This window comes from Chiloscyllium punctatum, chromosome 1, assembly GCF_047496795.1.
Source record: "Chiloscyllium punctatum isolate Juve2018m chromosome 1, sChiPun1.3, whole genome shotgun sequence".
NCBI lineage: Eukaryota > Metazoa > Chordata > Chondrichthyes > Orectolobiformes > Hemiscylliidae > Chiloscyllium > Chiloscyllium punctatum.
The window spans coordinates 49,491,432-49,518,224 of record NC_092739.1 but is presented as its reverse complement, the minus strand read 5'-3'; the positions used below and the strand labels follow the sequence as shown (position 1 = coordinate 49,518,224).

General features: G+C 40.6%; 1 protein-coding gene across 1 annotated transcript; it reads right to left on the bottom strand.

Annotated features, from left to right (window-relative positions):
* Nucleotides 1-2,201: 2,201 nt before the first annotated feature.
* LOC140482928 (ADP-ribosyl cyclase/cyclic ADP-ribose hydrolase 2-like) lies at nucleotides 2,202-25,719 on the bottom strand. The gene is made up of 8 exons (XM_072580683.1): nucleotides 25,565-25,719; nucleotides 21,275-21,404; nucleotides 13,749-13,884; nucleotides 12,564-12,631; nucleotides 7,243-7,319; nucleotides 4,996-5,088; nucleotides 4,471-4,557; nucleotides 2,202-2,308 (listed from the first exon to the last, which is right to left on the bottom strand). The coding sequence occupies exons 1-8, from the start codon at nucleotides 25,717-25,719 to the stop codon at nucleotides 2,248-2,250; spliced, it is 807 nt and encodes a 268-aa protein (XP_072436784.1). The 3' UTR covers nucleotides 2,202-2,247.
* Between the last annotated feature and the right edge of the window lie 1,074 nt (nucleotides 25,720-26,793).

Below are 26,793 nucleotides of genomic sequence, written 5' to 3'. Positions count from 1 at the left end.
TTCAAGTTGCAAACTCTATCCCCTGTTCTGTTTCATTTTCTTTGCCTGTCCCACTTTTTCTTCCAGTCAGTAGCACACCTGCTCTAGGCACACCTTTTGTTTCTTCCTGCAACTCCATTTCTTCTGGGCCTGGCGCTGTCATTCAATCCTTTGATCTCTTGCTGCACAGCTGTCACATTGCTAACTTCTCCCTGTTCTGGTTCTCTCTCTGCACAGATGCTGCCTGGCTTGCTCAAATCTTTTCCAGCACTGTCTGTCTTCATCTCAAATGTCCAGCATCTGCAATAATCTTGTTGTATGTTGACTCTACATCCTCGCCCAAAACCCCAAATGTCACTCTTCTGAGGTTTCTTTCAAGGTCAGTTTTAATGATTTTGCAGATGAGTTTCTGATGTATACTGTCATGTAACTATGAGCACAGTAGTTCCTGACTTTGCTAGCTGGTTAGAACCAGTACAGAGTGGGGAGCTCTGTTGACCTCTTATATAAATATTACTCAACATTGTTAATGTCCGCCTCTTCCATTTTAAACATTTAAAAGTATGAGTCTCTGATGTGTTCTGAAGCGTTACTGCTTTGAAAAGAACATTACTCAACACTGTTAAGAAGAAAACTGGAAATCTGGCTTGAATTTGTGTGCAGAACAGTAGAATTCAAACTAACAGAGTTTCCTCCTTTCCCCTCACATCTGGGTACACTTCAACCTCCATCTTTTAGGAGAAAGTGAGGATTGCAGATACTGGTGATTCCTGATGAAGGGCTTATGCTCAAAATGTCAACTCTCCTGCTCCTCGGACGCTGCCTGACTGACTGTGCTTTTCCAGCACCACACGTTTTGACGACAACCTCCATCCTTTCCTGTATTATGCTCAGGTTGTAGCTCAGTCTCAGGAAAATACCAGTCTTTCTTTCTCTCTCCTTCCAATCATACATTTTGTCAAACGCAATTTGACGCTAGTTGAGAGTATGGTGCTGGAAAAGCACAGCCGGTCATGCAGCATCCAAGAAGCAGGAGAATCGACATTTCCGGCATAAGCTCTTCATCAGGAATGAAAGTCACATTTAGGGTTATGAGGGCAGAAGCTGGGTCAAAAGAAAAATTGATTTAAAGGAGTATTGTAAAGTTGAAAAGAGAGGTGGAGAGATTTAGGAAAAGAATTCCAGACATTAGGCCCCTAGCAGCTGAACAACAGCCAGCAATCCTTGAACAATTAAATCAGGAATATAAATATCCAGCTCATCCATTTTAAATATTTAAAAGTAGAGGTCAACTTTATGAAAACATTAAAATTTCAGATGCTTTCTGAAACTTTACTGCCTTGAAATGCAATTGTATGGTTCACAGAGTTCATATTTAAAGAGGTTGGATTTTGAAAAATCGTTTCCATTGGAAAGTTGAATGCAGTGCTGAAGTAACATTTCCTTCAAATATGAGGCAAACATACCCATTTTCTTTTTGAACTCCAATATAGCTGGTTGCATAAGAAGTGCAGTGATTACAATATTTTTGGAAAGGTGTTGTGGGGACAGGAAATGCTACAGAAACTGAGATTGGAAATAAAAACCTGGAAAAAGCAAACCAGCCAGCATTATCCCACAGATGTACCTGGAACAATGATCCACTTCGGCACTTTTGTGTGTTTTGTTACCACCTTGGGTTTGTCTTAGGTAACTTCTTGGATTCAGAGGATATCAGTCACACATGGGCACAGACTGACAGCTTCACCTTGCTGACTTGTTGACTCCCAATGCTCAACACTTTAAGACAGCTCTCCTTAAGGATACAACACTGGGACGTAATTTGTTCATACCAAAGAGTGAGGTTTGGCAAATGAGGTAGGGGGCTGTAAAAGGCTTTAGGAGAATACATTTAGTTGACTCAGACGTTCATAGAAGTCAACTGAATAATTATTGGAGAAGATTGGATAAAAACAATTGCTGGAGCAGAGTCTACAAAGACCTAAAAAGATAATCAGCATCTTACAGTCCTAGCAAAGTTTCAAAAGTGTTATGATCTTGGATTGGCACTCCTGTTGTAAGCATAACTCCTTACTGAGAATGTAGAATTCAAATCCATATAAATAAAACGTACTTTGTTGTGAAAGGAATTTGGCAACTCCTGTTGTTTTTTTGCAGAATTTTACTAAAGCCAAGCAAACGTGTACAATCCTACAAATGCAAAATGATTCAGCGCAAGCTCCCAGACATTATATAAGACAAAGCTCAGACCCCAGCGTGATCTTCTGATTAAATACATTTGCAGGCTGGATGGTTTGGCAGGTCCACACATTGCAGCAGGCGAATAACTCTGCACAAGAATGAGAAAGCAAAATGTGTTTCTTAGAAAATGCCCTGGTTAGTGATTCCCAGATCATGTGTTTAACAGTGAGCTGGGGCATTTCATAGGGTGGCAGGTTCGGAAAATTTGGGCACGCAAACCTTAATCTTCTATTCATTACACAAACTGGGACAACTCAGACAGTGAGACAGTATTACAAACTTTGCCTTCAAGTGTCTCTTCCCATCTGGAGTGTCCATTCAGAATATGGCTCTTTCTAGTGGCTACCTTCTGGAAACACCTGCAGTGAATCAGGTAGAATGAAATAAACTTCCCAATCTTTTCATGCAGTTATATCTATTTTATGGAAGAAAAAAATAGATATGATTCTAAAATTCAATCCGTGGTGCAGAAGAGCCTGGATTATCCTATCATGGTATCAGAAAGGCAACTGTTTAATTTTTAAAAATAGATTCAAAGGTCCAAACAGTTTATATCAGTGAGTATCCTTCCATGAAGGTGAATATTTCTAAACACATTTACCATCTCTGTTCCGAACTTTCTTTAACAGGTTTTACCAAACTGCACTGGATTGTTGAGCCTGGGAGCTAATCATCAGACTCAGGAATAGAGCTATGTGGAAGACTAGATAGACTTGGGCAACTTAAGCTGGATAGAAGGTTATTAAAAAATGTTAAGGCTATTGAAAAGGTAAACACAATATTACTTTAAATCACATTGCAAGATTAGAAAGGTATGGTGCTTTGGGAATGATAACCATCACAAGCCATTACAGAATTGCTTGCAATAGCCCACCCTCCCAATCAAGGAATTGGCTCTAGGGGGCGGTGCAAGAGCAGGGAAGACTCTGAAGAGGGCATGGGGTTGGTGCTGTTGAAGCCAGGGGAGGCTTGCCACACGAGTGACCATGCCACCAAAGGGTCAATTTGTGAAACACAGAGTGTCTGATTAAGAGGGCATCAACTAAGCCCTGAAGGAATTCCTGCACTTGGCGATTTCCCCTGTAATGGAAGGCTTATGACCACTGGTAAAGTGGTGATGGGAAGAGGCATTTAAATAGTAAATAGTACTGGAAAGAAAAGCTGGCTCGACCCTCCCACAGTTGGCAAAATGCCCTGGTGGTGGAAATACAATGGGCATACCACTCCACGTCACTCAGTGTGTGAAGTAACTGATCATAGGCTCTCTCTCACATGCAATATCATTAGATTTTCTTCGGAGATTGGTGACTAAAAACGTGAAAGAGCTATTGAAGTTTCAGTTAATTCCCTTTATATTCTAGTGTTTGCTTAAAATACAAATGAAAAATGAGATAAAGAGATAGTTTTATCAATTAGACAAACATCCAATTTATTAGTTCAGATTCTTTGGTTGTGAAGCCCAAGGACACCTTGTTATACCATTTCTGATAAACAGGAAAAATCACCACATCAAAAGTTAACTGGTGCCGATCAACCATACAACAGCAGCTCACAAACATGGATTATTTTTTTCAGTGCAGATAAAAAAAAGAGAATTTGCATAGTCATTCAGCTGACAGATGTTATAGTGAGCAATTCCTTTCATTATGGACATGCAGTGTCAAAATTAAACTAACAATATTATCTAGCAGCACCACTACATATTGAATGGCTGCCATCAACAAGAACTTGCTGTGCAAAAGTTTCTGCATTGGAGCCAAAAATAGCAAATGAATTGGTTCTTAATTGATATTTACTCAAAATTGAAGGGAATCAATAGAACAAATAAGAACATTTCTGCCTGATGGCCAGTTACTGATTTATGTCTCCCTTTGTCTTCTTGAAGTCTTGCTTCATGTGGACTTCCAAATAGAGAGTATGGAAGTTAGTGTCTGTAATATCCAATAACCACTACAGGTGATCTAATTCGAATGAGACTATGACAGTATGGGTGTCTCTGCTCATTGGCATGGATCATCCACCACATTTCTTTGAATTAGCCCCATATCAAGATTTGGGCAGGGTGTCAGGTGAGGCCTGAGTCGTTTATTTAATTTCTTTCCTGTCATGCTTCGAGCACCTCTTCTGCCATCTTGTAAAGAGCATTTTGATGAAGAGGAGTAGCTTCAAACTAACTAAATCATAGTTTTCTCATAGGGAGTTTATTGCTTAAAAGTGCCACTGTTCACTATAATAAAATAACATGTGTACCTGTAATTGTCTGTGCAAGAGTAGCTGAAATTACGTCCTTTTATGATGTCTTCAAGATCTTTCACAGTGCCTGTCCCACAAGTTTCCCTAACAGAATGAGTAAAGATGAGCACAAACTTAATAGAAAAAGCTTGAGTGTTGTCTCGTATAAGAGACGTTACCGTTGCAAACCAATGGTAGAGATTACTCTCAGTACATATCACTACTTTGTTTGCCCTAAGGGTGCACTGAAAAACATGCTGTGTGTATTAATTTTCTGATGTGCATTTGGGTGTGGAAGATATCTTTCCAGAAAATTCTATCCCCCTAACAAAACACTTTTCCGGTAATTTACAACTCCTGAAAAACGAACCTTATCCCATTTGTACTAACCTAGTGACAGAAAATATCACAAGGCTCTTACTTAGCTTTTAAAATGCAAACTGTTTAGACTGGAGATGAAGAGTTAATATGATGTTTGTTTTCATTTATGGGTGGAAAATATATTGCTATTGTCAAATATAAGAAACAACACATCATCTTTACCTAACAGGTCCATCAATATTGTTCATGACCCAAATCTGTATTTCAGAGATTTTGTCATTTCTTAAATTTGGAAGCTCATGTTTCGCGAAAAACCTGCAAAGAAGAAAAGGTGAAAGAAACATTTTGTTGTTGGCACAGTTTGTGTATGCTGATTTATTTTGTTTTATCTGATGCTATCTGTATTTGCATATTACAAACAAGACAGAACCAATCTAATAAATTGGTCTTGTGTAACTACATCATCCACATTGGGTCTCAAAACAACATTTATATGGGTGGGCAGGTGAAGCAATTTTGCTAAGATGAGATTCCCAACAGTATGGAAACAGGCCCTTTGGCCCAACAAGTCCCGACCAACCCTCCGAAGAGTAACTCACCCAGACCTATTACCCTACTCTATATTTATCCCTGACTCATGCACCTAACACTATGGGCAATTGAGCATGGCCAATTTACCTGACCTGCACATCCTTGGATTGTGGCAGGAAACCGGAGAAACTGGAGGAAACCCATGCAGACACAGGGAGAATGTGCAAACTCCACACAGACAGTCCCCCAAGGCGGGAATCGAACCCAAGTCCCTGGTGCTGTGAGGCAGCAGTGCTAACCACTGAGCGACTGTGCTGCCCTGGTTGAAACCATGGGTTTAAATGTTGACGCAGGAAAGAAAGACGAGTCAGTGATGATAAAAAATAATCAACATTTTGTAGCAATTTGGAAACTAAGCTTTACTCAGCTTTGTGTGGTATTTCTGAAGGAGGCCAGACACAAGGACAGCTACAAACCTTTTTCCTCCTTCAAGTGGATAATTCATTACTTGGCAGAAATTAAATGGAAACAACCTTTCACTGCAGAATAGATTGTTTCTATTAATGGAGGATGAGGAATTTGGAGATATTGGAACTCCAATATACTCATTGGGAGGACCAAGGGAGACGATGGAAGAAGATTCTCAGATTTTGGGCCATTTGATTCAGAGATTTTTCAGCATAAATGGATGAGTTAATATTTGGAAAGGAATGTTGTGGCAGGAAATGGGATTACAGAAGAAAATGCCAGCACATGCACCAGCACAGAGGGCTGACAGGCCTCCTCATATATTGTAATTTCATTGCATTACAACTCTCCTTATTGAGTCAAACATCAAGATGTAGTTTAGAAATGTTGGTGCTGAGCTGAACTTAGGAAGCTACTCTCTGTGAGAAGAAGGATTCAAAACACTAATCCCCTGATTTTGTGAATCACTCCAGATGGGACTGAAGTAGGACAGAGAAAGGAAAATGGTGAATTGGGAGGGGCACTGAGTGCAGTAGGTGTTGGGGTGCCATACTTCATTATATAATGCTCCTGTGAAGCACCTTGTGGTAGAAATATAGAAAATAGGAGCAGGAGTAGGCTGCTTGACCTTCGAACCTGCTCCACCAATCATGGATGGTCGATGACCATCCAAAACAGTACTCTGTTCCTTACCCTTTGATCCTTTTCACTCTAAGAACTATATCTAACAACGTCTTGAAAATATTCAGCGTTTGGCCTCAATTGCTTTCTGTGGCAGAGAATTCCACAAGCTCGCTATTCTCAAGGTGAAGAAATTTCTCCTCATCTCAATTTCATGTTTCATTTTGTCAATGATGCAGTGTAAGCTGTTGCTATTGACGATGAGATGGTGGCAGCAGTAAAGTGCTCTGTGGAAGACCACCTTTTGGGACAGAGATGGATTTCAGAAAAGGGACTTTTAGAAGGACAACACAAGCTAATGTAGAGATGTGGCTGAGGGACTCATGATCTGTTCCCTGTACAGTGGACCCCAGGTTCAAACAACATTCAATCCGTGCCAACTGACTCCTGTTTCGAGTCTGCCTACTGGGATATACTGACAGCCTAGTCTGGCACAAAAGCCTGCTCTGCGCTGGTAAATCTATAACTGACCATTCCTAGTAGGATTCTAGGATTAGGCCAGGAACCTTCATCATCCACCTCACCCTGATACACAATCAAATCTGATCTTGGTAGGTAGAAAATGCTCAGGATTATCTCTGTCAGAAACAATATGCAGCAATTAAACCAGAAAAATCTAAGTTTTGGTTCCTAATTTTGGCCGTGGTCCTCAGTTACTGAAATGCTTGATAAATGCCCCAAAAGGGAACATTCTAAGCTAATGCATCAAACTCGTTCAATGGGCAAATCAAAAGAAAAAGAAGCTTTCACAGAAGATTTCAAAATGAATTAGAACAGCCTTTCTCTTACCCTTCTTTTGGAAATGTTCCATCTGAAACCGAACCATTCAGCATCACTGTCACGACTCCTGAGGCTTCCTTTGCATACTGAAAGCAAATGGCAAATTTTAAATTGCATTGTCTGATGTGTGCAGAAATTCATTTTTAGAACCTGTGTTTGTAATCATTATTCAATATGTTACCATTTATAATTGTATGAACTTAGAAATGAAGCTGAAAATAGACATCACTACAGAAATATAAATAATACCCTTCGCTTATCATTCAATAAATTGAATATTAACTGTATATTAAACTGTATAACTGTATATTACTTAATGAAATTTGGAATGAATATTTTCAATAATTCCTCAACTACACATCCATCATGCTAGCTGATACTTTCCATCAGTCATTCAGTACCATTGAGTGAACTACTGTTGATGAGAGAACTGCAATAAGCCATCAAATCACTGTGAAACAACACAGTCAATGTGGTATTCCAACTCTGATCATCAAAGCTGGAGGCATTTGCCCATAACAAAGCTCTGTGTACTCATTCTCCAGATTTAGGAGGAAAAGGAACTCCCCCACTTAACTTCAGGAATGCAACAATTGCATCTATGTTCAAGAAGGAAGGCAAGTCCTACTGTGGAAACATTGGAGATATTTGCTTCTGTCCTTGGTGAGAAAATCTTCACACACGTTCTTCAGAATTACTCACTTTCTGTCAGTGAGGAAATCCTCCCAGGGAAACAATGTGGTCTCCTCTATGCTAGGGAGACAGAACGCCAACTTGCGGATTGTTTCAGAGAACACCTCTGGGACACCTGCACAAACCAATCCCACTGCCCTGTGGCTGAACACTTCAACTCCCCCTCCCACTCCACCAAGGACATGCAAGTCCTGGGCCTCCTCCATCACCAAACCCTAACCACCCGACACCTGGAGGAAGAACGCCTCATCTTCTGACTTGGTACACTTCAACCAGACAGGATCAATGTGGATTTCACCAATTTCCCCATTTACCCTTATCCCAGTCCCAACCTCCCAACTCTGCATCACCTTCTTGAACTGTCCATCTTCCTTCCCACCTCTCCACTCCACCCTTCTCTCCGACCTATCATTTTCACCCCCACCTTCATCTACCTATTGCACTCCCAGCTACCTTCCCCCTAGCCCCACTCCCTCCCATTTATCTCTCAGCCCCCTTGGCCCACAAGCCTCATTCCTGGTGAAGGGCTTATGCCCAAAATATCGATTCTCCTGCTCCTCGGATGCTACCTGACAGACTGTGCTTTTCCAGCACTACACTCTCGATTCTGATCTCCAGCATCTGCAGTCCTGACTTTCTCTGGCTTTATAACTTTTGGTAGAATCTCTGACATGGTCCTTGTTAGAACAAATACAAGATAACTGTTGAGAACAACTCAAGGAACACCTGATTTAATTCTTTGACTTGACCAAAGCATGTAACTCAGTAAATGATGAGGTTCAGGGGATTGGTCTCAAAGTAGTGGAGTTCAAGAAACTTAACTCACAGTCAGACTGCAGTCCTATAATTGCTTCATGATGACTTACCTGCAACTCTCTTGAGTGGAAGATCTAAAACAGACAGTCCAAGATTTGGATTGTTGTCAAGCAAGGTTGTGTGATAACCCCATACCATTTACAAACAGCCTAGCAGTGGCTGTAGCCCATTGGAGTGGAAAACTCTAAATTCAGTTGTCTCGATGCTCAAACTAAACTGACTACTGCCGACCTATATAATCTACAGTTTGTAGGTGATTGTAGTGAAATTGCCTGCTTAACATTGGATATGTAAGCCACACTTGACAAAGTATGGTTTCCTTTGATAAGGCACAGACTGCATTTGGATATTAAACAAACTGAAAAGGACAAAGAAAGCTCTTCAAACATACTCTGAAGCTTTCTTATACAAATGCAGCGTGCAATTAGGAAAGAAAACAGTTTTGGCCTTTTTAGCAGGTGTGTTAGACTCCAGAGGTAAGGATTCTTTGTTGAAATTGAGTAGGGGTTTGGCCAAGACACATCCAGACTACTATACACCGTTTGACCTCTCTATTTAAGAAGATATACTTACCTTAGAGGCAGTACATCAAAGGTGATTAGTTCATGCGATGAGAGCATTGTCCTTTCATGAGGAGTTGAATAAATTGTTATTTGTAAAACTGAGAGGTGATCTTAGTGTAAGGTGCAGAGTCTCAGGGTAATAGGGTAATTAATTAAGATGAGGAGGAATTTAGTTGTGAAAAGAATCTTTGGAATTTTTTATTGCAGATAGTTGTGGCTGCATGATAATTGAGTGATATTCAAGCTGGGTGAATATTTTGACTAAGGAAATTAGGAGTGTGGCGATTGGGTTGAGGAGTTTAGGTTGAAAACCTGTCATTCTATTAAATAATAAAGCAAGTTTGAAAGGTCCAATACTCTCCTCCTACCGCTGGTGTTCTCAGGAGCATTTTATAATCTCAAATAGTTTTAAGAATAAATGCAAAAAAAAGGCTTGTCTATTTATGAAGACAATAGGGTTAAACTGAGTATGCATAAGGATGCAGCAAAGACAGAACTGGTCTTGATTCTCTCCATATGAGATGCCCAACATTCAGCTTAATTGCAGCCAATGGTAGTTAAAATGGTGTGGGGCTTATAACAGGCAATCAAAGCTATACTGCCTGTGCTGTGACCCACCCAGTTTGAATTTCATCCCCAACCACTCCTTGAAATAATTCTGATATCTTTTTAAATACCAGTACCATGTCATGCAAGTTTAAACAATTTGCTTTGATAGTTTCATCCCTTCCCTCTTTACTATCAAAACAAATTACGGGTTTTCCCCACTACTTTCAAGATAGATATAGGAAATCTATTCTGTGGTCACTGCCTACAGCTGTACTAGTCTGAAAATGCCCAATCTTGTCCAATCTCGGAAGCTTAGCACACTCAGGCCTGGTTAGTGCTCAGACAAGATACTTCCTGAATACTAAATGCAGTTGTATTTCAGGACGCTTGTGCCTAGGTGGTAATGTCCCTACCTCTGAGCCAAAAGATTCATGTCCCAACTGCTCCAGGAATGTGTCATAACTAACCTGAACTGTTTGATTCAAAATACCGGTATTTATGATGAACGAGATACAGCATCAGAATGATGTTTTCAATGTAGTAAATAGTATTTGCTCATCCTTGACTGTTCGTATGTTCTTTTGTTCTCTTAAAAAGCATTGACCTCTCACACTGAATCAAACAGATGAGAATTTTTACTGTCTGCCAATTAAAAGAGGTATTTTATGAAATGCGTAAAAAGTTAAAAGAAATATAAATCAATTGCTGCAAAACTCATTTTGATTAAAAGTTATGAAATACTGTAGTTCAAAAATAGCAGAATCAAAGAAAAAATAGCTGGAAGTTATGAAGGTAACGCACCTTCATTTTGACTTTTAGAATGCAACGCCCAATTAAATATGGTATTGTCAACAGAGAAATACTTGTTGCCAGTCCTTGTCTGAAACATTGATGCCTAATGAACAATTGTACCTGCTTTGTTGATCACTCCCTATCATTAAATCTGACATTGTATAATCATAACTTAGAATTCAACTTCAAGCTTATTTAAGTTTGTTGCCATGACAACCGTTCCACCTCTGCAATATTGCCTTACTTCAACAAAATAGCAGCCAAAGAGTTGTTATCTGATTATTCTGGCTCAACCTCTGGAATGCTTTCTTTGTTGCATATCAACTTGAAAACTGCAACTTTAAATTATTACGCCACCTCCACATCGACCGCCACTGAATTCCCAGTAATCAATGGATTTATCTCAATGTGTTTTTCCTGGTGTATAACCCTCCCTAGGGTCCATCTCAAGCTTACTGTCTAATATTTATCTCGAAGCTCTGTTTGACTATTGCTGACACAAGTGATTTTATTTCCCCTGCCATGATGAAGATTCAATCTGCTTGGCCCACTGTAAGGAAATACATTTTGATCGAAAACAACACATTAATCAGAGTATACATGTAAAGGAAAGAGACAGAGGGGTGTAAGTGAACAAAGGATGCCAAACCCATAGGATTCAAAATTGGTCGCCAGGTCATTTCTGAACTTGAATTAATTGGACTCTACAGAGTGCATGCCTGATTCAAACATCTTTCAAAATTTAGCTTCAGGTTTCCTCATAATGTTGTAGCAAATGGCCAAATGAGTCATATCTCCAGAGGCGGTTCACAGGTCACTACAAGTTCTCCTTAGGCTAGCAGACTATACGTGCTAGGAGTGGAGGTGAGAAAAATGTTGATGGGAATTTGACAAGAGCTAAAGCTGAAAAATACCTTTTTGCTTGAAGCAGATTGGAAAATTATGTGGTCAATTTGAATAAGTCATTTTCTCTGGAAACAACCAGGGTAGTGAGCCATAAAGCAAGGTCTGCTATCCCCAGTTGGATCAAATGTTAAAATGCTTTTAAAGTATGCAAGAAAGTCAAATGACTTTGGTTTTCAGACCAAGGTTGATAGAAAGCATGGACGAGGTTTCTCTAGTAACCAATCATTATTATTTATGATAGGTAATTGGATTATAGCTACAGATAAACAGATCGAAATGATTGGCGTATAACACTATTAACTAAAACTCTAATCCCCCTTCTACACACACACACACACACACAAATAGGCAAAGTAGATTATTGGCAGAAGCAGAATAAACTGAAAAGTTAGCTCAGTGGGTTTTGCTTCTCAGTTGATGATAAATGACTGCTTGGCCAAATGCCTTGTTGTTCAAATGTCTCCCCAGATGTAAGGAGTACAGAGTGGCTGATTCCCTTGAACTGGGTCTCTGATTTACTAATTTAAGAGTTACAGCTTCCAGCAGTTGTTACAGGAAAAGTGACTGATTTTCTTCAGCCTTAAACTGAGTTTTTTTGACTGCAGAGAACAGGCAGCTTCTGGACTGGAAGAAGATCTGCACACTTCCTTTTCCTCTCTCTTTGTATTTGTAACTTGTTTTCAGCATCAAGCTGCTCAGTCATCTAAGAGCCAATCCACAGAACATCCTGTCATTAGTAACTGCCACTAGTTCACAGACCAATCACTTATTTGTTGCCTACAATAACTATATCAATGCACACTCTTGGCTCCAGACCATCTACAATCTGAACTTTAATTACAGTTTGTTCAAACAGTTGCTCACAAGGTGACCGGCATGCATATCAGGTTATCTGTTTTCAAAACTGCCACCACTATTTCAAACACTGGTTTTTAAAACAGCTGTTGTTCATTTCAGTCCCTCGTTTTTAAAAACACAAAAATAAAAGGACACGGTGCTGGCACAACTTACTGATTCAGATGCTATTTTCCAAAAGGAATTCACTGGGTTATTTGTGGGGCAGGTTTCATAGTTTATGCCTGAAAAAATAAGAATGTGATCAATAAAAGGTAAATGTAACATAACAGTCACCATTAAAGGCACTGTCTATGTTTGAATGCTTAAGTTGAATGCATGCTAGTTTGGTATGAGGCAACTGTAGTTTTGAAATAGTTTTGATTTTATTGTATTTATTGTTTTCTTTAACCTCTCTTACAACCTCACTTAGTACAGAAGCTCTTGTCTGTATTTTGTAGTCTGCCTTGCTCTTTCTATTTGGTCTCCACAAACCTTCAGCACTTTTGGCAATCTGTGACTTCAAGTTTCAGCCTTGCTGGAATGATTGCACTTGAGAGTCATTTAGGTAAGGGACAATATCCAGGTAACAAACGTGGATCAGTGCTAGCATTCCTTCTCAAATCAGCAGGATGTGGTTTCAGTTCCATTCCATGAACAGTAACATGTGGAGACTGACATACCGCTACAGCAGAGAGACTTAGAAAGGCAAGTCAGCCTCTCGGATCAGTTATTCTTTCTCTTTGTCTCCTCAGCAAGCTAGTGGGATAGTACCACGTACAATTTTGTACAACAAAACTTTAACTTTCACACTTATGTTCTGAGGGTCAAGGTAAATTGGGTTGTGACCTAATGAACAGAATGTACAGACTCTGGGCTGTTGAAGGTGGGGGAGGGGCTGGTCAATATCAATGCAAATCATTGGAGATCAGATGTACGCTTACCCAAGATTGGAGCAGGCTTTAATCCTGTCATGTAGCCTAGGTAACCCTCCAAATACATAAGTATGAACCTTCTAAAGTCTCTAATTACAACAAAGGGTTTTCAGAAGTTTCCAGGTTCAGGGGAATCTCCCAATAGAAGTTTAAACTTCCAGGGCAGTCTGTGTAATCACTGCATCGGGAATACCAAGTGGTCCCAATATTCATCTATAACGCTGCATCTAGTATCAGATAGCTAGACTGTGCAAGGTCTATACAGTCAGTAATGGGTTTTGTGCTCATTAGATACCTGGCCAAAGGTATCACATTCACAACACAACTTAGCCCCATTTATTTCTGACATGCCTATGTAATACACTATCATCTTTCCTGAGCATTATGAGTGAGAATATTAAATAGTTGTAGTAATCATGCATCTCACCAGAAGGTTCACGTTGTCCACACCAGTCCAAGTCATCTGCCAGAAAACCAATCAGAGAGTCACCAAGAGGCATCATCTGTCTGGCTTTATCTGAATATCTGTGCACCAGAAGCTTGGTATTTTCCCAGAATAATGCCTGTAATTAAGTTAATAGCATCAGTTATTCTATTTAAATAAGTACAGCTTTTTGACAGTTCAGGACATAGAGCAACTACTGTGGGTATATTTAACCTCATTCATGGGATGTAGGCATCATTGGTTGGGACAGCATTTATTCCTCATGCTTAACTGCCTTTGAACTGATTGGATCACTAAGCCATTTCAAAGGGCAGTCAGGAGTCAATCAAATTGCTGTGGGTCTGGAGTCACGTGTAAGCTGGACCAGGTAAGGAAGGCGGATTTGCTTCTCTGAAGGACATTTGTGAACCAGATGGTCACCATCAGACTAGGGTGGACTCCAAACCTTTTTAATTGAATTTGACCATATATTATGGTGGTTGTTGAACTTCTAACCCAAGAATATTAGTGACATTACAATTGTGCTGCCACTGTCCCAAATCATGTGAAAAGACTTTGAGTCTGTTATGTGTTAATGTAGGAACAGATAGTTTTTTATTTCTACTTCTAATGAAATTCCAGATTTTCTCACATACTTTATGTTTCTATTGGTAATAGCAAAATTAAAGTTTATCTCACTGTGTCACTCATATTTAATAAACAAAGGAAATGTTTTCCTGGATCATTTTGGGAATCAATGAGTTCAAACTGAAACCACCTGTGAAAGAGCTAAAAGTTCTCAGATTAAATATTTACAGTTCCTGTAATCACATTTTTCAGGCACAAACAAAATAGCAGAAAATGTGAAAATGTACTCCTTTGAACGTGATACCACAAGGCATGAAGGTCACCTTTTACAAACTAAAAGCACTATGACTTTTTTGTTTATTTTAAGGCTGTAATAAGCATCACCTGTAGGAGGCGCAATCATCCAAGCCAGAGCCAACAATGGCACGCCCAGTCGTGATGCTGTCTCTGCCATGATCCAATCACATCCAAATTGATACCTAGCCCCTCCCATCCTGACCACCTCCTACCTCACCCCACCCCAAAAACTCCCCAACCTGTCAAATTCAACAACTTCTGAGCTGACACCCTGCCCACACCCAGACTCACACCTGCCAAACCCCTCCCCACACCCAGACTCACACCCGCCATCCCCTCCCCACACCCAGACTCACATCCACCATCCCCACCTCACACCCAGACTCACATCCACCATCCCCACCTCACACCCACCATCCCCTCCCCACACCCAGACTCACACCTGCCATCCCCTCCCCACACCCAGACTCACATCCACCAAACCCCTCCCCACACCCAGACTCACATCCACCAAACCCCTCCCCACACCCAGACTCACATCCACCAAACCCCTCCCCACACCCAGACTCACACCCACCAAACCCTTCCCCACACCCAGACTCACACCCAATAAACCCCTCCCCACTCCCAGACTCACACTCACCAAACCCCTCCCTTCTCCCAGACTCTCCCTGATCCGACACTCGCCCCTGCCCTGACTCTCAACAGCCTTGCACTCTGCCACTGGCCAAGACCTGATACCTGATCCAAACCTTGAGCTATCCTCAGCACATATCGATTTATCTGGCTCCTGGCACACTGTCCCTCAAATTAGGTAATCGTGAAGAAGGTTATGGCCAGTGAATCGGTTCTAATGGTAACTAAGATTTCTGGGCGATTGTCTCCCCAGCCAACTCTGGTTTAATAAAAACCCACTGAAACTCATTGTGTCTGAAAATAGTTTAATAATTTAGCAGACACAATGCTTAATAGTTTCTATGTTTCTGGTCAAAACTATCTAATTAGCAAACTAGGAACCCGATTACATGATGAAAACTTCTAGTGTACATCATTTTAGTCCAATATTAACATTGTCTGCAAGATTCTCTCTACAGAAGAGCATATTATGGAAAAAATGCAATTGCGCAAGGGAAAGCATGTTCTTAGATTGCATGAGAGGGATTTACCAGAATTGTGCAAGGTCTGGAGTGTCTAATTCATGAGGAAATATTGGATAGATGGGTGTTGTTTTCCTTGGAGCAGTGAAAGTTGAAAAGAATGTTGACAGATTTGATGGGGCACAGATAGGTTAGTTAGGAAGACACTTTCTCCATTAGTAGATGTTATGAAGTTGAAAGAGTGTATAGTTACTTTAAGAGAGAAGTGCCTTCTCTGAGCTGAGACATTCTGACAGCACACATATATATATATATATATATTTCACCATCAGCTTGGGATTGTGCTTTGACGATAAGGCAACCAATTAATTTAAATTATGCCCAGGATACCAAAAAAAACCAATTGAATTTGAATTTAATTGTACTGACAACATCAGACCAATGAGAGAATACGAGTCTTAGGTTCTAAAAAAGAAAGGGTATTTTGAAAATTAGTCAGAGCTAACTGTCAATCAAACATGAGAACCAACCACCAGAGAAATAAACATCCCCACACTCTCAAAAAAATCTGTCAGAAGGCATCATCTATTAAAGGTACCGAGGAATTTTATACAAAGACACTCGCAGTAGAAAAGAAAAATCATACATGATGACGACGACCCAGGGAGAATATACGTGCGTGTGTGTGAGTGTTTATATGTGCGTGTGTGTATATGTGGGTGTGTGAGTTGTGGCTGCATGTGTATGCGTGTATGTGGATGCGTGGGTGTCTGAGTGCATGTGTGCACATGTATGTACATGTGGGTGTGTGGGTGCATGTGCGTGTGTATAAGTGGGTGTGTGTGTATATGTGGGTGCGTGGCCGCATGTGTGTGCATGTGTGTATATGCGAGTGTGTAGGTGTGTGACTGCATGTGCGTATGTATATGTGGGTGTGAAATTGTGTGGCTGCATGTGTGTATATGTGGGTGTGTGTATGTGGGTGCATGTATGTGTGTGTGTATATGGGTGTGCAGGTGCGTGAGCGTGTATATGTGGGTGTATTTATGGGTGTGTGGGTACGAAAAAGTGGATGTGTGGGTGTATATATGTGGACATGTGGGTGCATGTGAGTGTGTGCGTATGTGGCTGTGTGGGTGCGTGGGTGTGTACATGTGTGTGTTTATGTGGGTGTGTGGGTGTGTATATATGTGGGTGTGTGGGTGTGCATATGTGCATGTGCGGGTGTGTATATATGTGGACATGTGGGTGCATGTGAGTGTGTGCATATATGGCTGTGTGGGTGTGTACATGTGTGTGTTTATGTAGATGTCTGGGTGTGTGTATGTGGATATGTGTGGGTGTGTGGGTGTGTATATGCGTGTGTGTGTATATGTGCGTGTGTATATATGTAGATGTGTGGATGAATATATGTGTGCTTGTAAATGTGGATGTGTAGGTGCATGTACGTGTACGTGTGTGGGTGTGTATGTGTGTGTGTGGATGTGTGGGTGTGTATATGTGGATGTGTGGGTGTGTATATTTGGGTGTGTATATGTGGGCGTGTGGCTGCACTTGCATGTGTATATGTGGGTGTGTGAATGTGTGGCTGGATGTGTGTGTGTGTGGTTATGTATATGTGGGTGTGTGTGTGGGTGTGTGGCTGGATGTGCATGTCTGTGCATGTATGTGGGTGTGTGGGTGCCTGGCTGCATGTGTGTGCATGTGTGTATATGTGGGCGTATGGTTATGTGGGTGCATGTGGGTGTGGGTGTGGGTGTGTGTGTGGGGGGGGTGTGGGTGCATGTGCGTGTGTATATGTGGGTGAGTAGGTGCATGTGCGTGTGTATATGTGGGTGAGTAGGTGCATGTGTGTGTGTGCGTAGGTATGTGGGTGAGTAGGTGCATGTGCGTGTGTATATGTGGGTGAGTAGGTGCATGTGTGTGTGTGCGTAGGTATGTGGGTGCATGTGCATTTGTGTGTATATGAGAGTGTGTGGGTGTGTGTGTGAATATATGTGTGTGTATATATGTGGATGCGTGCGTGTGTGGCTGCATGAGCCTGTATGTGTGGGTGTGGGGTGCATGTGTATACGTGGGTGTGTGGCTGCATGTGTATTGTGTATATGTGGGTGTGTGAGTATGTGGCCGCATGTATGTGTGTGTGTATATGTGGGTGTGGAGCTGCATGTGTGTGTGTATATGTGGGTGCATGTGCACGTGTGTGTATGGGTGCATGTGCGAGTGTGTGTGGCTGCGTGTGTGTGTGTGTGTGTGTGTGTGTAAGTGTGTGAGAGAGTGTGTGGCCGCACGTACGTGTGTGTGTATATATGTGGATGTGTGGGTGCATGTACATGTGTATATGTGAGTCTATGTGTGTGTGTGTGTGTATATATGTGTGTCTGTATATGTGGATGTGTAGGTGTGTATAATTGTGTGTGTGTGTGTGTGTGTGTGTGTGTACATGCGGATGTGTGGGTGTATGGGTGCATGTGCATGTTGCGGCCACTGGCAGAAAAGTCTGGCCAGAGTCCACACCTAAGAAACCAGCCTGAATTGGATGTTCAAAGAAACCAGCTGAAAGCCAGGAAAGAAAAATCCAGTCGCTGAACCAAAATTTAAAACAAATACACATAACTCTGTGTATTCTCCTAATCATAACATTAGAACAAAATGTTACGTTGCAGTCCAAAGATGTGCGTAAGAAAGGAAGACTTGCCTAATAAAACTTTAGCCACTCTAAGTCTAGGTCAATGGAGATTTATAGCTTGAGATGTAGATAACACTACCAAGTGAAGCCAAGAGATCAAGTTACTCCAGAAACCTTGAGCATTTAAACCTCAATTCACATCCAGAAGAAGAATCAGAGCCTAAAACTGATTTGGGAACTTGATGCTTGCTGTGTCTACAATCCAGTTTCTTTACCTGGCGCAGCAACCACTAGGAGAAAGTGAGGACTGCAGATGCTGGAGATCAGAGCTGAAAATGTGTTGCTGGAAAAGCGCAGCAGGAATCTGAAGAAGAGCTCATGCCCGAAACGTCGATTCTCCTGTTCCTTTGATGCTGCCTGACCTGCTGTGCTTTTCCAGCAAGACATTTTCAGCAGCAATCACTATGTTATTCTTCAGACCCCCAAAAAAGGGAAAGATTATGGTCATGCTCTACCTTTGTCTTATCCATGACTGTAATATCATCAGTTATGCAAAACCAGCCAGGGAGATTCTCAATCATTCTATTCACATGCTGCTGAATAGGTTTTGTCTAACGGATAGTCCAAATGGTAACCAACAGAAAAAAATACCATCCAAATTGTAGGCTGGATGTAGTGAGCTCTTGGGATTATTCCAACAAATACATGGAATAAGCTGTGTTTTGCAAGGCGTTTGGGAAGGAACTTCCTCCTTGAACATTTAGGATTTAATTTACCAACATTGGTAAAATATTGACACCTTCTAAGAGAAAACTTGAAGCACCGTGCATCCAGGCTTATTCTTATGGTGCCATCCTTCTTGAAGGCACTCATGATCAACGTACACCAATCTAAACGGTCTTTGACCTTCCGAGTTACAGTACTTTGGTTCCACCTTGTTCAGTTTGAATCAAAGCTTCTCCTGATAATACACAAGGTACTTATGTGAAGGACCAAGAAATGGGGCTGCATCATCCTCAGGATGCACTATTGGATCACTCTGAGATGGTCATAATGACTTGGACGGTGCAGTGAAAGAGAGACACACTGAGATCCTAATGAAGGGCTTTTGCCTGAAACGTCGATTTTCCTGCTCCTCAGATGCTGCCTGATATGCTGTGCTTTTCCAGAACCACTCTAATCATGACTCTAATCTCCAGCATCTGCAGTACCTACCTCCACTTATAATGACTTGGACACTTAGCTCACACAATGAAGAGTAGTTTGGACTAGGAACATAGAAACACTCTTGTTCATCTGGGAACCCAATAACATGACCAAAGTTCCATGTCTCTGAAAAGGACATTTAATTGTAACTTCTTATCTGACTTATTTTCGTATGTGAAGAGTTATTGTTAACATGGGAACAGATGAGTTACGAGCAGGAAGAGACCATTTGGCCCCTTGAGACTACTCAAAATGGCTCATGCAATTGTAACCTGAACTCCATATTCCCACCTTCTCCTGAAAAGTTTCAACTCCATGCTTACTGAGAATCTTTCCATATCTGCCTTAAACAATTCAAATACTCTACTTCTACTGCATTTTGTAAATTAATGCCAAAGCCTTAATCTGAGAAAATGAAAACCACCTCATCTGTGACTGAGATGGTGAGCCCTTATTATTAAACAATGACCTCTAGTTCTAGCAGTTTCCACAAGAAACAAAAATTATCTCTGCGTTCACCTTATCAAGCTTGCCCACAATTTTAGATGGTTCAATCAAGTTCCCTCTCATTCTCAGGAACTCCAGCAGATAAAAGCCTAAACCATCCAACCTTTCCTCATACGACAAACCCGTCCAACCCACTCCCCTACTACAGGCAATAGTCTGGTAAGGCTTTTGTGTACTGCTCCCAATGTCTTTACATCCATCCTTAAATACAAAATCCAATACTATACGTGGTACTCCAGATCTGGTCTGACTAATTCTCCATGTAGAGTGGTGCTGGAAAAGCACAGCAGGTCAGGCGGCATCCGAGGAGCAGGAAAAGCGATGTTTCGGGCAAAGGTCCTTCATCAGGAATGACTTTTGCCCGAAACATCGATTTTCCTGTTCCTCGGATGCTGCCTGACCTGCTGTGCTTTTCCAGCACCACTCTAATCTTCACTCTGATCTCCAGCATCTGCAGTTCCCATTTTCACCTGATGCTCTGTGGAAATGATGCATAATCTCTTTACTTTTGTATTCAATTCGCCTTGTGACAAATTATGACATTCTATTAGCTTCACATTGTGGCTCGTTCAACCTCTCCAGAAAAAATTCTCAGTTCACCTGAAAAATGAGTCAAAAACACTGCTACAACAGTAACCATTTGAAGAAGAGATCCTGTAAGATCTGCCTGTTAAAAAGAACCTTCACGGGTCTTGAACGGTTTAAGCTCAGTCAAAAATTATCTGAATTAATGTGATAACTTCGGAATAATTGAAAGTTCAAGTACTTTCCTTACCTTGCTGTCTTGCTTCATTGTATGCTTGTGTGTGCGTGTGCACATGTTGTAACAATCATCCATCGGGTTTGACTGCATGAATAAACCATGGCTTCATCTTTAACTATAGTTTGTTGCAGATCATTTAAAAATTGGATTTAGCAAATAAAGGGTTTTGTGGTTCACCACACCTTACCTCAAAAAGGAGGAAGGTCAAAAACACCTCTGGTAGAGACGAAAGAGGAGCAAAATAAAAATTCATCCGATTCACCCTCTCCCTCTTATATGTAACAAATGGTTCAATAGAAGGAAACAAATGTTTTTCTTTACATCAGATTGCTGCATGCATTACAGCAACATATGACAAAGTAACATTTTACAAAGTAACAAATTACCATTCAACTTGAACCACATAATAAAAAAGTGTTTCCGCATTTTCAAGTAAGCTTACCTTATCCCGAGGGATAGCATGCCGTGCCAGATTGATAAAATCCTTATAGTCAGTTGGAAGGACATTGCAGGGCTCCTTATAAGCAAAGGCATTTCGAAACGTTTCCCAGATTGCTGAACAGTCCTTTTCTCTAAGAGAAAACAATCATTTTCAAATGCATTTCTGTATCAATAGATAATCCTATTGAACATGAACAAAACAGCCATAGTATATTATGTGCAATCATACTAGGTGTTAATTGATAAAATAAATAATAATAATGTGGGAGACAAATTCAATAACACTTGAACATATTAATTTTACCCTGAGGTATAGCAAATCCAAACTATTTCCACCTTTTTCATGAAGATCCATTTTTTCCACAAGTGTTTAAATAATTATGAACATTTGCATTCAGTCAGCATGGCCAAAAAGATACAACTAGATATTGCTGGATTATCCTGGAGTAGAAAAAAACAAGAACTTGCATTTATGTAGCATTTTCATGGGTGCTCGATTGGCCAAATTGATTTCCAGCCAATAAGTACTTTCTGATTGCAGCCAGTGCGTAATACAGAAAACCAATTCAAGACACCGTTGAGAACAACTGGAGAAAATTTTAAAACAAGTTGTTTTCATTATTTTCTTTGAATACTTTTATTTTTGGTTACAAGAGTACAGGTGATGGGAAAAAAGGCTTGACTGACATTAGGAGATTGTAAGCATGGGGATATTACTGAATGCTAGTCCTCTCTGCTTCCCCTCTACATCACCCAAGAAAGGCAGTCTTAGATGTAAAAGCATTTGATGAATACTTATAGATCAAGGTCAGAGGAAATTAGTTTGTGTCCTGTTTAACTTGTCAGATCTTCGATAGTCTTTGTGAGCCTGGGATTACTTTTGCTTCATAGAGATGATCAGTGACCAATGACATAGCCAGGATTGCTTGTGACCAGGTTATTTATGCCATACAGGTGCACACAGCATCCATTTCACACAAGGACCTCACATCATAGAGCCCATTTGCTCAGATAAGAATAAATAAACTCTTACTCCACCCATTCTGGGTGTGGTCAAAGCCATTTCCCATTTCTGTTATGCATTCAATAATCACATGAAAATGGGAAGCAAAGCAGGTCACATCTGGCAGAGTTAACCACAGACCATGGGTGACCCACCTCCCTCCCTTCAATTGGACCCTGACTGATCTGCGTGCAACTGAAGCCAACTGATTAATCAGAAATTCCTGGACTGTTTACACTGGAATTGGGGGATGAAGAGTGGCCCACTTTTCACACTGCAGTGACACTGCACCCCTGACCCTGATACCCCTCCAAGTGGCTGTTGATTATGCCCAAGCCTCTGGATTGAGAACAGACGCTCTCCTTGACTGACTGAGGTAGGACCCACTGACCTGATGATAAAACCCCTTGACTTGACTGAGGTCTACTTCCCTTCAACGTGGAGAAAAGACCATTTGGTTGAAGCATATTCAGTGTGCTTTCTACCTAAGCTACTGCCATTGAGCGTCAGTGTGATACTGACATAGCACGCTGCATACAGCAACAAATCCATCCCCTTAACTGATCGCTGCTGACAGCCACCAGAAAGTACCTGGCCTTTACTGCACCAAACAATGAGGCAAGGCAGAAAGATTGTCAGCCCTTAAAGACTGAATGAAAAGGTAAAATGCTTAAAAAAACCCAGGAGAAACAGAGATACTGTGAACATCCAAGAAGGTGTGAAGTGAATGAGTACAAGCAGAGTAAATGAAGAGTGCTGGCCTGGTTCACTCTGTGAGGTGGGTGCTGACCCTGTGTGCAAAGGGGCCCTGCAGCTGCAATCTAATAATAAATGGAAGTGCACTTTATAGTGTAGCACTGAAGAAGACACATTTATTCTAAATGGGTGGGAGATGTGCCATGATGTTGTAGTGAGGCTGGCATGTGCCCATCGCCAAACTTTGTGAACAGCGGGTGGGTTACAGATTGTTGTTGCCCATGGAGCAAAACCTGAGATGCTGGGGACTGCTGTTCCATGATGGAGGGCCAGAGGAGCAAGCAGCCACCAGGTACCCACTCTGACTTTCACACTGGGATTTGTAACTGTGCCATTTCTCCCCTGCTTGTGCGATAATAGGAAACCGTATATCAATAAGGTGGGATTCAGTATGAATGGCATGAAAATAGGCCACTTTCCATTATTAATTCTCAGATTATTATTAAAAACGTAACTGGTACTTTAGCAGAGGTGTCAGACAATCTCTTTCTAAAGATTTGAACTTCATGGTAACCAAAGTGTTTAAAAATAAGAGAAAAATGTCAAAACTTCGAACATTATATCTCTTCATTCAGAAACTAAGTTAAAGACTGACAGCATTATTCTGAAAGTTACAATTACAAAACATAACATCGAAATTTTAATTTTCCTAAGAGTCCAGCTGCGAAACTTTGAAAGTCAAAACAAACTTTGAATTTTTTGTGACTTTAATGAAGCTTTTGATATTCAAATTTCCTCTTGTCAATCTTTCAGAAAGGTCAGAAACCCATAATCACATTTTAAAAGTCTCCAAATCAAGCTGCTGAGAAATCCACACGTGTCAATTATTTGGCAAATACCAAAAGTGAGTTTGATTCCAACAGCAATACATCAACATGAACAAATTCACAGAAACTGAGCACAGAGTGGCCAAAGTAATTAACAAATCTATGAGGATCATACAAAGCAATAGGCAATTGTTTAAAAATTGACAACACCCATGTAAATTGCTTTCCTTTATTTCACTACATGTTAAAATTTTAAATAAAATTACTAACATTATTTGAGAGAACCTTGTGGCCTGTACCTGTTAAATTAATCAACATACATCCGAGCATCTGACTATATTTTCAGTCTCATTATGATCCTGTGTCTCTTGTGAACAGATAGCAAAGCTGTGCGCTAGAACACTAAGGATATGTGTTCTTACAAATTCAGTGCAAGGCTTTTTAACAATGCACGTGCCTTAAATAAACATTATGAAAATAAATTATTATGGTTTCTGATATTCTGTTTCTTTTGAACTATGTTATGATCATCACAGATACCAATCGCAGTTAAAATACATTTCCAGTTAAAAGCTGAAAGAATGATAAGTTTTCATATTTTAGGACATTTATTGTAACAAGTAACTAAAGCACAATTAACTAAGAACTATCTTTTATATGCAATTTATACTTTTCACCACAGAATAGAATATCCTCCTAATTTCAAACCTAATTGTAAAAAAGTACACTGCAGGGTGTCCATATATAGATACCCCATAAAGCTAACACACAGGTAATCAGCTGTCAGGTAATCAGTAAGACTAAAAGGAATGTTGCCCTTATTTCAAGAGGGTTAGAGTACAAGAGTGGGCAGTCTTATTGTGCCTGTACAAGGAACTGGTAAGCCACATCTGGAATACTGTGAACAGCTTTGGTCCTTTTATTTAAGGAAATATGTCATTTCATTGGAGGCAGTTCAGAAATGGTTCTCTAGAATCATCCTTTATATGGAGGGAATGTCTTATGAGCAAAGGTTAAACAGGTTGGGACTCTACTCAATGGAATTTAGAAGCATGAGAGGTGATTGCATTGAAACATTTAGGATTCTAAAGGAACTTGATAGGTCAATGCTGAAAGGATGTTTCCCGTCATGGGAGAGTCTTGGACCATCGTCTCAGAATGAGGGGGCATCAATTTCAATCTGAGATGAAGAGGGGAAGGACAGGAAAGTGAACATGAGGAGTGTCATGAACATGAGGTTCCACTAAAGGGGCTGTTAACAAAACTGAAAACACATGGAACAAAGGTAGCCTTTTGACAAAGGAGGTAGAAAATAAATTAAGGGTAATGGTTATGTTCCAATTAGTGTAAAATGATTCACGGTATTAAAGAGTCATATAGTCCAACCAGTCCATGCTGAACATAATCTCAAACTAACCTAGGCCCACCTGCCTCTTCCAGGCCCATACCCCTCCAAACCTTTCCTATTCACATATTTATCCAAATGTCTTTTAAACTGTGCAATTATACACACATCTATTACTCCCTCAGGAAGTTCATTCCCCACACAAACCATCCTCTGTGCATTTCATTGTATTTATCAATGGCTTCATAATTCGTAATGTTTTTCTGGTTGCATCCTTTTAGTCAAACCAGCTGACCATCACCAGTAGGTTTTGCAGTTGGCATCATGCTTCTTGCCAATGAGGGTTAATGACCACGCGTAGAAGAAGAAAGTTCTGATTTGTACCACCATGTACGCTTAATAAAGAAACTATTGTCTTACCCTACTGTAGGATTCACGACTCTGATGTAATTATAACATCTGCCAATTATGATCTCCTCCAAGTTGCGAACTGTACCATTTCCATGATGTGACTTTACCAATGCTGAGAAATCCATCAGCAGGATTCCAAGCAGTAACACACTGCATTTCGCCATTTTGCGAAGTTGAGTCTCAATTTCAATTAGAGTGTTGCAGCATAAGTTCCACGTCTTCACTCGTCCTTGAGCATATCACAATTATATGGAAAATATGGCAAAATATGTGTAATAATTAACTTGTTGAAGAACGACTAAAACAAACAGGTTTGATAGCAGTTGTCAACAGAAAATGCTGAAAACCATCAGCAGTTCATTGAGAACCATGAAAAGAAAGGAATTTATACAGAGATTCTGATGATGGGGGAGTGACTGTTTTAGCCATTAGATCTGGCTGGATCGCATAACACACCATCAGGTCCTCACTTCATCCAATAAAATGTCTCAACATGGAATGCAAAGATAATCCCCCACTCCTTTGCTTTATTGCAATCTATCTTCTGGACACCTTCTTCCACGTACTTCCCCTTCATTTCCAATAGTAAATCCAAGGAACTCATGGACTGCTTCCTCACCAAGTCTGAAGCTATCTGACAACTGTGTCTGTCAAAGACCCCTTCTGTCCTAGCACTGAACCCAAATCATTCACTTGTTTTTCTCACATCTTTCCTCATGATCTCTTTGTACTCATCTTGTCCAAGAGGTACACCTCCTGATCGTCAGTTCTATTTCCATGAAACTGCTGATCAACCTATTCTCTTTTTAGTTCAAAGCAAAGGCACAATGCTGCAAATGTGGGAAATCTGAAACAGAAACAGAAATTGCTGGAGAAACTCAGCAGCTCCGGCATTATCTGTGGAGAGACACAGAGATAAAATTTTGAGTTGAATTTCATTCTTATTCAAAACTCCACTGCTGAATTTGTCCAGCATTTTCAGTTTTTATTCCCCGTCTAGATCCTCCTGTTCACTGGGCCTCCATCTTTAAATTTCTCCACCTGAATCTTGCCATAAAACTGTATTGTAATGGGTCATACTAAAGTCACAAACAATACCCTAAGAGTCTGTGACCACGGTGAACGAACTCTCCTTATTTCTCTGATCTGACTGCAGTCTTTGTCTTATTAATCACATCTTCGTCCTCCAACAAACCTCTAATACCATCCAGCTGGGTGAGACAAACTCAGCTCTTTCC

Coding starts and splice junctions, on each gene's coding strand:
- LOC140482928 (XM_072580683.1), bottom strand. CDS start 25,719: ATGGCGAAATGCAGTGTGTTACTGCTTGGAATCCTGCTGATGGATTTC. Junction 13,885..21,274: donor ATGCTATCCCTCGGGATAAG/GTAAGCTTACTT, acceptor ACTTAATTACAG/GCATTATTCTGGGAAAATAC. Junction 4,558..4,995: donor AATATTGATGGACCTGTTAG/GTAAAGATGATG, acceptor TCATTCTGTTAG/GGAAACTTGTGGGACAGGCA.